The sequence below is a fragment of the Dunckerocampus dactyliophorus genome, chromosome 8 (assembly GCF_027744805.1).
Source record: "Dunckerocampus dactyliophorus isolate RoL2022-P2 chromosome 8, RoL_Ddac_1.1, whole genome shotgun sequence".
NCBI lineage: Eukaryota > Metazoa > Chordata > Actinopteri > Syngnathiformes > Syngnathidae > Dunckerocampus > Dunckerocampus dactyliophorus.
In genome coordinates this window covers 21139151-21155022 of record NC_072826.1, presented here as the reverse complement: position 1 = coordinate 21155022, position 15872 = coordinate 21139151, and the positions used below count along the sequence as shown (strand labels likewise).

The 15872-nt window shown below is 40.4% G+C and overlaps 1 protein-coding gene across 1 annotated transcript; it reads left to right on the top strand.

Moving 5' to 3' along the window:
* Positions 1 to 536: 536 nt before the first annotated feature.
* Positions 537 to 15201, top strand: soat2 (sterol O-acyltransferase 2). The gene is made up of 9 exons (XM_054785534.1): positions 537 to 664; positions 2132 to 2216; positions 2298 to 2343; positions 2430 to 2559; positions 4393 to 4490; positions 6132 to 6230; positions 6334 to 6469; positions 7636 to 7781; positions 13306 to 15201. Exons 1-9 carry the CDS (start codon positions 631 to 633, stop codon positions 13354 to 13356), a joined length of 825 nt encoding a protein of 274 aa, XP_054641509.1. The 5' UTR covers positions 537 to 630; the 3' UTR covers positions 13357 to 15201.
* The last annotated feature ends 671 nt before the right edge of the window (positions 15202 to 15872 follow it).

Sequence of the window (15872 nt, the reverse complement as noted above, 5' to 3'; positions counted from 1 at the left end):
ACATGCTAAGGTATCTCACTGAATTAATCACTCGGGCTTACCACAGGAGTGCAGGGTTGGGTTGCAGCGGTTGTGTGTCAACGGGTAAAACAGCTTTTTGGTTTGTATCACAATGTGTGACATTATGTCATGTTTCAAAACCTTAACAACAGAACATGAAGTTATTGACCTGAATTGAGGTGTTGGTTTCATTTCATGCAGCAGTACACGTGCAAGCGTGCGCCTTAGAACATGCATAGGCGTTTAAAAAAACATTCATGATGTTTCCTGGGCTTCGTGTGATGGGCTCTACATATGGAAGGTGACGTTGCCTCTAGTCCATTCATTTTCAGTGGAACCTGCGTGACAGGGTGACACGTGAAATTTGTGCATATTAAATTTTGTGTGCGTGCATACGCTGGCTTGCGAAGCAATCCCAGAAAGTTGAAAAATGTTCAGCTTTTCATTGCTGTCGCCCAAACGAGGACCAATCTGCGGGTGTTTCATTGACCGACCAATGAGCGGACAGGATGCTATTCACTACTCTCGCAGGTAAACAAGGAGGAAAAATAATATTTGCTGTGTCAGATTTCCCGGAGCTATTTGAGATTTCTAAAAAGAATATAGAGATGTAAACAAAAAAGCAGCAGCATGGGAACTTGCTGGCGCCAGAGTAAACATATAGGTGAGTTTACACAGACATTTATGTAAGTTTATCTCCGATACTAGCAAGATCCGGTACTAGCAAGAGTACTTGATGAACACCAACCGCTTTTTCTCCTCTGAACTACTTTCATACCCCAAAATTCCCTCCAAATCTAACAGCCAATCAAAACTGTGTAAGACTAGTAATTTGCTCTGGATGTGAACGCGTCGCTCACCGATGTCACAGACCACAGCCACTCGTCGCCTCCCGTGTGCAGGGCTTTCTACGCGTTGATGAGTTTCGCCAGTCATAGTTATGTAATTTACAAATGGCTAGGGTTGGGCATCGAGCATCGATGGGAACCGAGACTAACATTCCGATTCTCCCGGAATTGTTAATTTTTTTTAAATGTTATGCCTATGTTCGGTAATCGACCCGCCTGACAACCGGCAAAAATGGCAGCATAACACCAACGAAGAAGAAGGGGAGTGCCCTGTTTTTGACACACTATGCTACGCAGTAAAACAATAAATTACGTTGATATTATGCCAACAGCAGCAAACAAATTATACTTGCGAATGATACTGCGCTATATATTGCGAATACGGTGGCCAGCTGAAATATCCAGCTAACGTAAGGCTGTGTACTTACTCATATACAAACAACCTGACGTTAACGCTGCGCCATTCACCGTAGTTGTATACCGTGTTGAAGTTAGTTTCACATTGGACATTGGATATTCATCTCCGTCGCTGTTAATTTCACGTTGGCAGTTGGATATTCGGCTACATAGGAACAGCGGTAGTTCCCCCTCACTTTGTCCGGACTGCTCTGTAATGGTGCGGGGAGCTTGCACGGGAAGTGTCACTCTAATCACTGGTTGTTTATACTAGGAACCGTCAATAAATTACTATTGCGTTGAAGGGAGTTTGTTAAAAAAAAAACGCTATATTTTCTAAATCAAACAGTCAACATTCTGCACGCACGTTAGTAGGAACTCAGTAACATGGTTAAGTTACACTGTCTATTCTACATCATAACACACTCCCCAACACATAAACAACAGCATACAGTATGTGTCATTGTTTTTTCATGAGGTTTTCAAAAATAAAAATCATTTGTGAATGTGTACGCCTATGGAAAGAGACTTTCAAACATGTATGTTCAAGTTCAATGGTTTGATCTTTACATGCTGGTTAAAAGTAGCCCTGTGAGAAATTCATAGTAAAGTCATTCATCAAGAGTTCATATAATTTAAAATCATGGAGACATTCAGACATTTCATCCAAGAACTTAGAACTTTCAATTAAACATTTATGACCTTACCTCTTAAAAGAATGGAAATCGAGAATCGTTATGAACCGGAATTGAAATGAGGAATCTCAATCGGAACCAGAATTGCTCAAATTCAAACGATGCCCAACCTTACAAATGGCAGCAAAATTGTTTTAAATGGCAGCTAATTCACACGACTGCTGTGAGTTTGATGGTTTGACTGCATTTCAGGAGAGAACGTCAGGTTCCCAACAAGTTCCAGTTATCTCTACTTCCTGTTCTGTCCGACTCTCATCTACAGAGAATCATATCCCAGGTGAGACAAGGTCTTCTTGCACCCAAGCTCTATAAGCTTGCTATGGTCCAATTGCTTTGCATTTCTGTGTTTTTTTTGCAGGAACACACACATTAGGTGGAAGTACGTTGCCGTTACTCTGACCATGGTAAAATGCGTTCAATAGTCTGCTGTTTCTCTTCCCCTTCAGTGTAATTGCATCTATTCTTTATCCTGCCTGCGCTCTATCTGCAGATCTTTGGCTGCCTCTTTTATGGCTACTTCATCCTGGTGCGCCTCTGTGTGCCCGTCTTCACGTCCGACACCAACCAGCCTTTTAGTAAACGAGCCATGGTTCTCGCTGTCTTCCACTCAATACTACCAGGTAGTGATTATTACCCACTAGCCTAATAGCATTGCAGACACACTCCTCTAGAAGGGAAGTTCATATGTGTACAGTGTAACAGTAACAACTTCTATGCTATCGCTTATCTATGTAAGTTAGTGAATGTTTAACTGGCAGCGGAGAGTCATTTTAAGGTTATGCAAGTAGATTAGGCCAACAAATAGCTGAGCATCTCCTAATATACCATATTTACTGGGGGTGCAACGATATAGAAAATCCACGGTTTGGTTTGATACTTTAGCGTCAGTGTACAGTTTTTAAATTAAATGTATGTGGTGCAACTGTACCTGCCTCATTTTCTGTATGCTGTGCATACTTAGACGTCAGAACCATGTAAAACAAAAACAGCACCTTGTAAAAATAATAATAATAATAAAATAATAATTCGATTCATAGCAATAAAGATCATTACACATAATTAATCAATTCTTCTGCTCATAGATTCAATATATTTAAGTTAAACTACGTGGCGTTCATTATTTCCGCACTTCCAGTTTGCTATTACATTACAATAATAAAATAAACAAAAACAATTATCAAAATGACAATATAGCCCAAGTCAAGGCAACACATAAAAAACTGAAGCCATAAGAAGATTTTTTTCAATTCATTCTAAAATAACAGCAACAATGGAATTCAGTGCGTGCACAGCACAAGTGACTGTTTTTTGGGGGGTTTGCATGGAACTAGCCGCGCTAAAAATGGAGTGAAGGCTTTTATTGTATGAAAAAATGTAGTTTTGCATGCCGTTTGAGACAGGGGCCACTGATTGCTTCCGCCTGCGGCGTTTTCATCTTTGCTGCAAAGGAGCAACAGCAGCTCAAGAGGGCACTTTGATGTCAGCTGACCAATGTCATGTGACGTTTTGTGACTTAGGTTACAATATTATTTGATTCATAGTAGTATCGAATCAAGACCACTGAATTGAATGGTTTCCGATACATGTATTGTTGCGCACTTCCAATTTACAACTAGTAGAGCACCCAACAGAACACAGACTTTGGCAAAATGCTAAAGTGTTGATAAAAAATGGTGGAGCACCGTGTTGCAATCAATAGCGTGCGCTCTGACAAGAACGACACCGCAGAAAAATCGAAATGCCAACAGTAAATTAACCCCTGGTTACAGCATCACATCTTTGCATTAAAACAACTCGGTAACAATCTGCAAAGGCTGAATGGAGGAAACTGGACTCTTGTTTGTTGAAGACGTTTCACCTGTAATCCAAAAAGCTTTTTCAGTTCGAAAATTTTAAGTGTGGAGTCTCCACATTTAAAAACAACTCTGGACTTGTCGTTGTTGTTGTTTTGTTGCAATTCTGCATAGTAATAGGTCGTTTGCCTGCCTGGTGGCATAGCATCTTCTTAGTGCCTTCGCTTTCCATGGAATGAGACAATCTTTGGGGGAGTGATGTTTGGACATTGTTATGAACAGACACTAGGTGATGGCATAAAACTCCTCCTCCCTTTCTAGTTTGACATACAAGTAAATGGCTTTGTTCACACTTCTTTCAAACCAGCAGTCCTGGCTATCCAAAATTTGGACTGTTATCCTCAAAGGAATGTCCCTTCTTTTTGAGATGCAAATGAACTGCTGACTCTGGGCCAGAAGAAACTGATCTATTGTCGTCGCACAACATTGTCCTAACATCTCTTCCCCAAAGATTTTCTCATTAACACGGGAAGAGTGCACCAAAATTGAATGAGTTGACTAATAACTACTAAAGACAAACCAACAAAGGACGACTGAAAAAAAAATGTGACCGGAATTTTAAAAGTGTTCCTAATACTGTGTCATCCCCCACCCCCTCAGGTATAATGCTGCTGCTGTTATGCTTCTTCGCCTTCCTCCACTGCTGGCTCAACCTCTTTGGGGAGCTTCTTCGTTTTGCCGACAGAATGTTCTACAAGGTAAGCCAACTCAGTCGTGAGACTTTCTTACGTAGGACAAGTAAAGGTCATGTGATGGATGGAATGAGCAGTGATGTTCAAGGGAGGCGTGCCCTGATGGTAACCTAACTTCTTCATGGCGCATTAGATCCTGTCAGTCTAATTCTGTATGTGCCAGTGGTCGATCACTTCCTATCCCCCCGCCGGCTGTGTGCTCATGTGACCCCGCCATCACTGATTGATTAGTTTACTCCACCATCATGTATAGTGTAATGTGTGTGTGTGAGTCACATGATGTCCACATGCACAACAGTCATCTTTTCTATTAGTGCTTATTTATAAGTCTCATCACAGCATAAACCAAAGTTGCAGAGGCTTCTTTAGGTCTCCTTTGTGTTCAGACATTCTGTGATGATCTATTAATGTCTAACAAATACAGTGCATGCTCACTCACACACTTATTAATTTATATTACAGTATGAAATGTATAGCAACTCACCGCTAATGGATGATAATGTAAGATGAGTGATGACTGTCGAAGGTAGTGCTTCTGCAGCCAAACGAGCTTTTGCATCTCACAGCACCTGAGGTGCATTCAAGGACCGCTGAACAAAGTGTGAAATCTCAACGCTGAAATAAAAAACAACATTATCAGTGATGCATAAAGACATAGACATACAAAAATTGTGTTCTTTCTAACAGTGGTACATGAATGCTGTGCATTTTATTCTCACATTATTCTCACATTTTATTCTCACATTTTATTCACATATTTCACATATTTAGAAATTATGACCAACTTACGGTGAATAAGATGTGTTTCTGCAGAAAAGGTCTGTTTTATTCTTATTATTTATTAAGTTATCAACGTTTGTATAAATTATTATTTGTTGTATTTAAATTATTATATATATATTTTATATTAAATTATGTCATATTGTTAAATTATTACATGTATATCAGGTAAGTATATTATTACATAATTAATACATTAATTACAGTAAATATCTTTTAATAAAAAAAAATAAATAAATGTATATATAATTAAAATCTAAATAAAATATATATGAAATTAGTGGGGTCATGAATGCGGAATCATGAATGTGCAGGGGATTCCACTGAGTGCCTGCTGATTTTGGATGATACAAGAGAGGCCAGGTAGCTGAGGTCAAGTGTGAAAACAAGATTACTTTTGATTTTGTCAGCTATCTTACTCAAAGATAACCTAATTTGTAACCTTCAGTAGCAAAACAGTTTCTTTTATTTGTATAAATTGTACATATAATTGTCCTCACTACATGTAAATCCTGACATCATTTCTTCTAACCTTCAAAATTATGTGGTCTTCAAAGTGTGAAGCGGATCTACGGTGAGAGGCGCCAGAAGACTTTCGGGGAGGTGCAGCAACTTGAGAATAATCAAGAATTTTTGTTTTGGCCAAACCTGCTAAGCTAACTTCAGTTACTGTATGTTTAAAGGCAAAATTAATAGATGTTTAATTTCTACATTGAGGGTAAACAGAGTCTGGGGTGAGAACAAAATATGCTGCAGAAAATCAGTTTGTGGGTGAGCAGTGGGCGACCCGGACTGTATTTTCTAATAGGAGGCTCACTTGCCACAATTTGAAAACCCCTATTAAACGATGTTGTATTTGTCACACAGGACTGGTGGAACTCCACGTCTTTTGCCAACTACTACCGCACATGGAATGTGGTGGTTCATGACTGGTTGTATTACTACGGCTACAGGGACTTCCTCTGGGTAATTCTGTCACAACCGGCTGGATAGTCACTCTTGCAGTCAGATTTGTCCCAGTAGCAAGCTGACTTCTGACCTACTTTTGTTCCTTCTCTGATCCCCGCAGCTGTCAAAAAGAAAATTCCGGACAGCTGCCATGCTGTCCGTCTTCATCGTGTCTGCCATCGTGCACGAGTACGCATTGGCCATGGGCTTTGGCTTCTTCTATCCTGTCATGTTTGTCCTCTTTGCCATCTTTGGAGGTGAAGTATAAACTTATTGTTGAGGACATACTGTACATCCCAGAGTATTACAATCTATATATATGCATTGTGAGTAGGGATGCTCCGATCGATCGGACACCAGTCATTATCGGCCAAGTTCCGTGGAATAGCACGTAATCAGCATATGCTGATGAATGCCTTTCAACACCGAACACAAAAGCCGATTGCCTGTGGCTCGTACTATTGCAGCTGCAGCGATCCCTGCGTGCAGTGTAGTGTCTTGCGCTAACGTCTTGGGTAGCATCCTTCTCCCACTTTCCTTCACAGTGGCCAGGTGTGCCAAAACAAAAACAATCTTATTTGCCGTGTGGAACTTCCTTGCCAACACATGCCATGCGGTGATAGTACGTAAAAAAGCTTTAACGTAATACGGTATTTGAAGAACAAACACTTGACGGAGTGTGGTGAGTTTTCGAGGCTCACGGTGCGATCATCAGTCAAACAAAAGCTAACGCAGCCAAAACGCTGGACAACACTCGCCCGTATGTGCGTGACAGTCAGAAGGCTAAGCACATAACCGGAAAAATAATTGAATTCATCAGACTAGATGAGCAGCCTTTCTCACCGGCTTTGTGGACTGCTCTCTCACTTGGAGCCCAGCTACTACCTGGAAGTCCTGCTGGGTCTCCACCATTGTACTCTCACAGCCAAAGTTTCCGTAAAGAAGGGGTCTCATCCTCTGTAAGCTTCACGAGTGATATATGTTGTCTTGAAAAAGTAAGTAAAACATATTTATGTCTAAATCAAGGTGATTTTATGGTTCCTTTTTTGATATCGTATAGCCAATAGCAGGGGTGCAGCCAGGAATTCTGGGCCCCATGAAAAAAGAAAAATCATGTTGACCTGCCACCCCGTATCCCCAACCCCGACCCCACCCCGCCATCCCACCCCATCTCACCCTTATATGACAAAAGCACTCATAAATACATTGACAAATTTATAGTTAATCCATGTCGGTTTTGGCAGTTTTACTCATGGATGACGGGTATCGGAATCGGCAGCATAAAACCCTGATCGGAGCATCGCTAATTGTAACTTTTGTTTTTACTTTAGATGTGAGATCATTTAAACAGGTATATGAAAAGATCTGTATGATATTATCTTATCAAACTTCATCATCATCATCTGCATTCTTCATCTTTTAGTGGTGTTCAACTTCACCATGAACGACAAGCGACAGAGCCCCGTGTTCAACATCATCATGTGGGCGTGTCTCTTCCTGGGCCAAGGCGTGCAGGTGTGCCTCTACTGTCAGGAGTGGTACGCCCAGATACGATGTCCTCGCACTGGGGTATGTATTTACTGTATGGATGTAACACAGTACAATACTGCACTGTACACCCAGCAGGGGGAGCAATGTAGCATAGAGCCATCCATATTTGGCATCCTGTGTGTGTACACATCAAACTTTTACAGATTGCAATCACACAATATTTGATTTGAACCAATTTGGAATCTTTGTTTCCCATTGGAAACAATGTAAATTAAGTCATCTGTTCCAGGGTCAAACTGTCGCCATCATAGAACCTATATTAAGTGTTTTAAACAACATTCAAGTGTAAAAAGATCTTAGCCACTGTTCATATATAGACATATAACCAACAAAACATTTAGAAGATAAGTCATAGAGTCACCATAAGTCATCATAGACGCTTTGGACGATGCGGAGAGAGACCGTCACACAAGTGTACAAAGAAGTTAGGCTTGTGGTAGTCCTGAGGCAGCTGACAGGGAGCGGCAGGCCAAGTGGCACGCGGCTTTGCCGGTGGTTGTGGCAAAAACTGTCCTGGGGGGGGTGCTACTACGTGCCATTCGGTCTGTACAACCGGAGCAGGAGCCTGGTTCGCATTGCCAGAAGTAAATCCAGCCTGTTTCCGGTCAGTGTTGAACTCCGCCAAGGCTGCCCTTTGTCACCGATTCTGTTCATATTGTTCATGGACAGAATTTCTAGGCACAGCCAGGGCGTCGAGGGAGTCCAGTTTGGGGGCCTATTCGCAGATGATATCGTCTTGATCGCCTCATCAGGCTGTCACCTTCAGCGTTTAGTGGGATGGTTTGCATCTGAGTGAAACTTCTGGTATGAGACTCAGCACCTTCAAATCCGAGGGCATGGTTCTCAGTCGGAAAAGAGTGGATTGCTCCCTCCAGGTTAGGAATGAGGTCCTGCCCCAGGTGGAGGAGTTCAAGAATCTCGGGGTCTCGTTCACGAGTTAGGGAAGGTTGGAGCGTGAGGTCGACAGGTGACTCGACGCAGTGTCTGCAGTAATGGGGTCGCTCTACCGGACCGTCGTGGTGAAGAAAGAGCTGAGCCGGAAGGCAAAGCTCTCAATTTACCGATCAATCTATGTTCCCATCCTCACCTATGGTCATCAGCTTTGGGTCATGACCGAAAGAACGAGATCGAGGATACAAGCGGCTGAAGTGAGTTTCCTCCGTAGGGTGGCTGGATGAACAAGCTCCTCACCCTATCTCTTAGGGTGAGGAGCTTGATCATCCGGAAAGAGCTCAGAGTAGAGCCGTTGCTCCTTCACATCGAGAAGAGCCAATTGAGGTGGCTCGGGCATCTAGTCCGGATGCCTCCTGGACGCCTCCCTGGTGAGGTGTTCCGGGCATGCCCAGCTGGAAGAAGGCCCCAGGGCAGACCTAGGACACGCTGGAGGGATTATGTCTCACAGCTGGCCTGGGAGCGCCTTGGTGTCCTCCCGGTGGAACTGGAAGAGGTGGCTGGGGACCGGGAAGTCTGTACTGCCATACTGAGACTGCTGCCCCCGCGACCCAGACCCAAATAAGCGGAAATAAATGGATGGATGCATAGATGGATCGCATACTCAACGTTAAATTCGAGGCCGAGTGGCGTACGTAGTTAGAAGTACAGTATCGACATATGCCTGGGAGGGGAGTCTCTTCATAGTATGGGTTTCCAGTGTGGCGTTATTGTCGCTGTAGCCATATTGTACTGAGCAGCCACTACGGAGACGCAAGTACCGATTTCCTTACTTTTCGCAATGAGCTATGGTTATCATCACACTTTTCCGCTTTGCCATCCCATCAGTGCTAGTCTTCTGTAGCATCACGAAATAAAAGCCAAGGATGTTGGCTTATGCATATAAAAAAGCAAATGTTCACATTTTCTTTGATATGCTCAGAATGGCAATTGGAACTGTTTTTCACCACAAATTGGGTTTGAATTCCACTAGAGAAGTAAAAATATAGATTGTATGACTTTGAGGCTTGACATGTAGAGTAGTGTGAAAAAGTATTTGCCCCTTCCTGATTTCTTTTCTTTTCTTTTTTTTCTTTTTTTTTTTTACATGTTTGTCACACTTAAATGTTTCAGATCATCAAACAAATATTAGTCAATGACAACACAACTGAACACAAAATGCAGTTTTTAAATGAAACTTTTTATTATTAAGGGAGAAAAAAATTCCAAACTTACAAGTGATTGCTGGTTGGGCCGCCCAGAGTAGCAACAACTGCACTGCAAAAACAGCCATACTTGAAAGAAGGCCAAATTATATTAAAATTAGACAACTTTTCTTATTTCAAGCAAAAAATTCTGCCGATGGGGTAAGCGAAAGTTGCCTCGCTAGAATTCTTGTGACTTTTTAAAATATTTTTCTTGTGACTTCTAAGAATATACAGTAATGAGTCCTAAAATAAGCAAGTTTTTCTTAATCAAACACTAGATTTAAGTCAAATGTTCTTATTACAAGGTAGGAATTAAGCCAAATGCTCTTATAAGATTCCTAAATTGAGATAAAATTTGCATTTATGAGTCTAGATCTGTCCTTAGATAAGCAAAATGTTTCTACAGATTCTAGATGTAAAAGTAGCATTTTTAGCAACCACTTATTTTTTTCCTAAAAAGAAAAAATACCTTGTCTAGCAATTTTTACTTGAGAAAAATAATCTTATATTAAGAAAGTATAGCTAGCCATTTCTCAGCAGATATTTCTTTTGCCAGAAATTAGATCTTTTTTCTAATAACAAGCTAAAAACCTAATTTTGATTATTCTTCAGCAACAGATTAATATATATATGCCTTAAATTAAGAGCAAAAACTGCTTACCTAACTTTCTAAATTTAACAACGGACTCACACAGAAAATATATCTAAAGATTTGCTGATTTCGGAACAACACTGCAATTTTTATTTGAGGAAAATAAAACTATATTAAGAAAGTACAGCTAGCCAATTCATGTAAAAATATTTTTTGGCAGATATTAGTAATTTTTTTCTAATAACAAGCTAAAAACCTTATTTTGATTCGCTTTCAACAACAGATTAAGAATATTTGTCTTAAATTAAGAATAAAACTAGTTTCTAAACTTTTTAAATTTAAGAATGGACTCACACAGAAAATAAATGTAAAGACTCGCTTATTTTGGACCAATGTGAAGGCTGAACAGCAAATTTCATAGAGCGTACCAAGATTTATAAATTAAATCTAGTCATAAAATCTGTGTAAATGTGTCAAATGATTAAATTTGATTCAAGAAAATAATACACTTTTTATCTAGTTTATACATGTAAAAACTAGTGAATTTATATGCAAATCATGCCAAAAGGGATTTCTGAAAGTGTTTATGACAAAAGGTTTTCCTGAATTAAGTGAATCTGAGGTACAACCACACTCTTTTTAAATAAAAAAAGTTCCATCCATGTCATTTGCTTCCTGCTTGTTGAAAAGAAGCAACCAGCATAGCTAACATGCCAACACAAAAAAGCTGTTTGTTGCAGGGTGGCCGAGTGGTTAGTATGTTAGACCCACAATCAGGCAGTCTGAGTTCAAATTCCCGTTGGAACACATCTGTGTGGAACTCACTTGCTCCCCCATCTGTATTGGTTCCTGCCATATGCTTAGAGGTTAATTGGAGACTCTAGAAATTGTAAGAAAATAGAATAATACTCCTACATTTAGAATTTATCATGCATATTGTTGGAGTGTGGAAGGAAGCCGAATACACAGAGAACACCCACGGGTAGAGCATGCGGGCTCCGTATGGAGGTGTTCCGACGGGAATTTGAACCAGGGTTGCCTGATTGTGGGGCCAACATGCTATCAACTCGGCTCTTATGTTGGTTACGTCTTAACCGGTCTGAGCTTTTCAACAAGAAAGATGCAAATTATATGGATGGAACTCTTTTATTTAAAAGAAAACAGTGTGACTTTTATATGAAATAAAAAAATGGTTGGTTAAAATTGAACTTTTTTTTACTTTCTTAAAATTCAGTTTTTGCAGTGTGCAATTAAGCGTTTGCCATAACTTGCAATCTTGCAGCACTGTGGAGAAATTTTGGCCCACTCATCTTTGCAGAATTGTTGTCATTCAGCCACATTAAAGGGTTTTCCGGCATGAAGCGCCTTTTTAAGGTCATACCCCAGCATCTCAATAGGATTCAGGTCAGGACTTTGACTAGGCCACTCCAAAGTCTTCATTTTTTTTCAGCCATTCAGAGGTGGACTTGCTGGTGTGTTTTGGATCATTGTCCTGCTGCAGAACCCTAGTTCGTTTTAGCATAACGTTGCGAACAGATGGCCGGACATTCTACTTCAGGATTCTTTGGTAGACGGCAGAATTCATGGTTCTATTTATCACAGCAAGTCTTCCAGGTCCTGAAGCAACAAAACAGCCCCAGACCATCACACTACCACCACCATATTTTCCTGTTGGTATGATGTTCTTTTTCTGAAATGCTGCGTTACTTTTACGCCAGATGTAATGGGACACACACCTTCCAAAAAGTTCAACTTTTGTCTCGTCAGACCAGACAGTATTTTCCCAAAGGTCTTGGGGATCATCAAGATGTTTTCTGGCAAAATTGAGATGAGCCTTAATGTTCTTTTTGTTCAGCAGTGGTTTTCGTCTTGGAATTTTGCCATGCAGGCCGTTTTTGCCCAGTGTCTTTCTTATGGTGGAGTCATGAACACTGACCTTAACTGAGGCAAGTGAGGCCTGCAGTTCTTTGGATGTTGTTGTGGAGTCTTTTGTGACCTCTTGGACGAGTCGTTGCTGCGCTTTTGGGGTAATTTTAGTTTGCCGGCCACTCCTGGGAAGGATCACCACTGTTCCATGTTTTCTCCATTTGTGGATAATGGCTCTCACTGTGGTCCGCTGGAGTCCCAAAGCTTCAGAAATGGCTTTATAACCTTTTCCAGACTGATAGATCACAATTACTTTCTTTCTCAGCATGATGTCTAGCTTTTGACGATTTTATGGTGTACTTCACATTGTCAGGCAGGTCCTATTTAAGTGATTTCTTGATTGAAAACAGGTGTGGCAGTAATCAGGCCTGGGTGTGGCTAGAGAACTGAACTCAGGTGTGATAAAGCACAGTTATGTTATGTTTTAACGGGGGGGCAATCACTTTTTCACACCACTGTATGTCAGAGTGAGACGTCACGGCCAGATGTTTGTCTTTGTCCTCCATCCAGTCACTTGTGAGTATCTGCGCAAGACAAACACGCATAAACGCACACATGTATCGTGCACATAATGAACATAGCTTTGTTCCACACACACACACACACACACACAGACACAAATACGTGTATTTAACCCTTCGAAAGCCCCCGGCGTTTGATGATGAAGTCAAAGGATTTCCTCCTGACCAGATGGCGCACTTAATGCTATGAATTGTGGGACCTCCCCCATGCTGAGGCATCCGGTGGCGCCATTCACACACACACACACACACACACACACACTGTATCTGAACACATAACAACTGAGATTATAATGTAACAACACGTTCAAGCATCAAAAGTATAAAAGGATTAGAGGATTACTAGAAAGTCTTTGCTTTTACAGAATAGTGTTTGGGAGTTGGTGACGCCTCGCTCGTGGTCGTGCAAAAGATGAAGCACAAACTCCAGACCTTACGGACTGAAACCGTGATGCAAGGAATCAGTTGTCTTCTCCTCGTCGCACCGCAAAGACTTTGGAATTTGTCCTTCAATGTAAGTATGCAGTATGTCAGAAAAGTCAGACACCCCTCACATGTCTCCAAGTGAAGAAACGACACTGACGCAATATAGTCAGCCTACAGCTTGGATCACAAAGTAAGTCCACACACAGCCAATCATGTCTAAACGGCTGGCAACAACAGTGAGTAATCCCTTTGCACGTCCAATTTCACGGCTTCACTCTTTTCAAAACTCTAGTGTTTCATGGTTGAATACGGCCTATTATTTGTCCGAAATATGCATATTTAAGCAAATTGTATGTATTTTTTGCATAAATGAAGCCTTTTCAAGCACAAACATGGCTAAATGAACTAAAATACAAAAATGTAAGGCATTCAAAAGATGCATTCAAAGATGTTGTGCTATGTAGTACTCTACACTGGTCACCAGGTGTCAGTAATGTTACATTGATGAGACAATAGCCACCAGGAAGTACTGTCCAGAACAGGAAGTCAAAAAAGACCAAGGAACTCTCCCAATGCTTATGTGTGAATCTATAGTATGTCTTATTTATGTCTAATGTGTCTTATTGTCTCTTATTATATTATGAGTGTAAATGTGACTATAGGGGTGTTATTTCATGTCTAGAGGGCTCTAATAATGTTAAAAAGCATATTCAAAAGGCCGTAAACAGGTTTTCTATGCTGTAACTCCCAAAAAAAATGTTTTATAAATAAGGAATCCTACCTCGCAGATATTCACTTATCGCAGTTGCGTCTGGAACCAATAAATTGTGATAAACGAGGGATTACTGTACACCTTTACATTAGACTATACAAATTGCACCTAAAGAGTTATTATTTTCCAGCACTGCCTTAACTCTCTTGGCATGGAGTTTACTAGAGTAGAGCTTCACAGGTTGCCTGTCCTGTTTAAGTGCTGCAGCTCAGTCTTACAGCCTATAACGTCTTCATGTAGAGCAGCAATCCTCAAAGAGTTCTTTGCCATGAAGTGCCATTTTGAACTTGGAGTGACCAGTATGAGAGAGCAATCACACCAAATTTAACACACCTGCTCCAATTTGGACAGACATTCACGTTGGTGTTGGAGTCATTTTGAGGGGACATTCAATTTTCAGTTATCCGAGCTTCACACAGACTGCTACATTGTATCAGTGTCGTTTGTTTAGGGGTGTACCATGAAGTGATATCATGAAGTATTTGCAGTTTATTTGTGAGGGATAACAGTATGAGCGCACAGAGTGTGTCGTCCGCTACTATAAAAACCTTGCTGACATGTTGCACATTGCTTAAAATATGTATTACATGTGTTTATACACTACAGTAGGCACACTTGGATTGTGTAGTTGTACCTGAGTGTTTAACTCACACAAGACATTTGTTTGTATTGCAGTGAAACAGCATTGTACCGCACATACCGCAAATAAAACCTGGCATTGTTTTTCAGCTTCATTTAAATTCAAAGCTAGACAGGTGCCACACCTGCAGTGTGTATTCGTGCGTGTGCTGCATGTTTAATCCCGCCCAGGTTGAGGTTGAGCGACGTTGAGGTACGTTTTATCGGCCGCCGCAAAGCCCGTGTTTGTGCAGCTGCCATGTCACCGACAGGAAGAGCAGGATTAGCATTAGCGATGGTACACTTTAATACACACTATTCCATGTACTCTAGTCGGCTGACAGCCACAGTGTGTATTGCTGCTTCAATAAAACACACTATTACAGTACTACATGTACTGTAGGTGTATTGCTGATCTCATTGGTGGCAGCATTGGACAGAAGAAATGAACATTCATCATTTATTTCAGCAAGGGACATCATTGGTTATGTTTTACTGCTCTGTGTGAACATCCTGGATGAAAAGCTAAGGAAGCCTTTGATTTGGAGGTAGAACAAGGATTTTTTTCTTCTCCTTTTAGTGTCTTGAAGGAAGCGTACTTTATTTACCACAACAGGTCACTCACTATAAGGCAGCGATGCAGCATGTGATGCGTCCCAGACAATCAGTGATGACATATTCTTATGTTATATCGAAAAACAACTGTTAAAAAATGGAAATTAAATACTAAATGATATATAATCATTTAAAATCTAAGACAACAGAACAACTTAAAAAATGGAAATACTAAAAAATATTTAGCCCGTCAAATCTGTGACAAAGCTTAAAACTGTATAACGTTATATATATTAATTATGTTTAATATTATTTTAATGCTTAAAAAATGTTTTCAAAGAATAAAATACAAAAATATTTAGCCCAGCCAATCAGTGATAAAGGTGAATATAATAAACAATATACATTTTAAGTAAATATAATGGGGGGGAAAAAATATTAAATCAGTGGTGAAATGTAATAATATAATCATTTCTAAATATATTAAATGACAAAAGCCAAGATATAATAAAATATAATTATTTGAAATCTTAAAAAACAAAATGCTAAAAAAGAATTAGC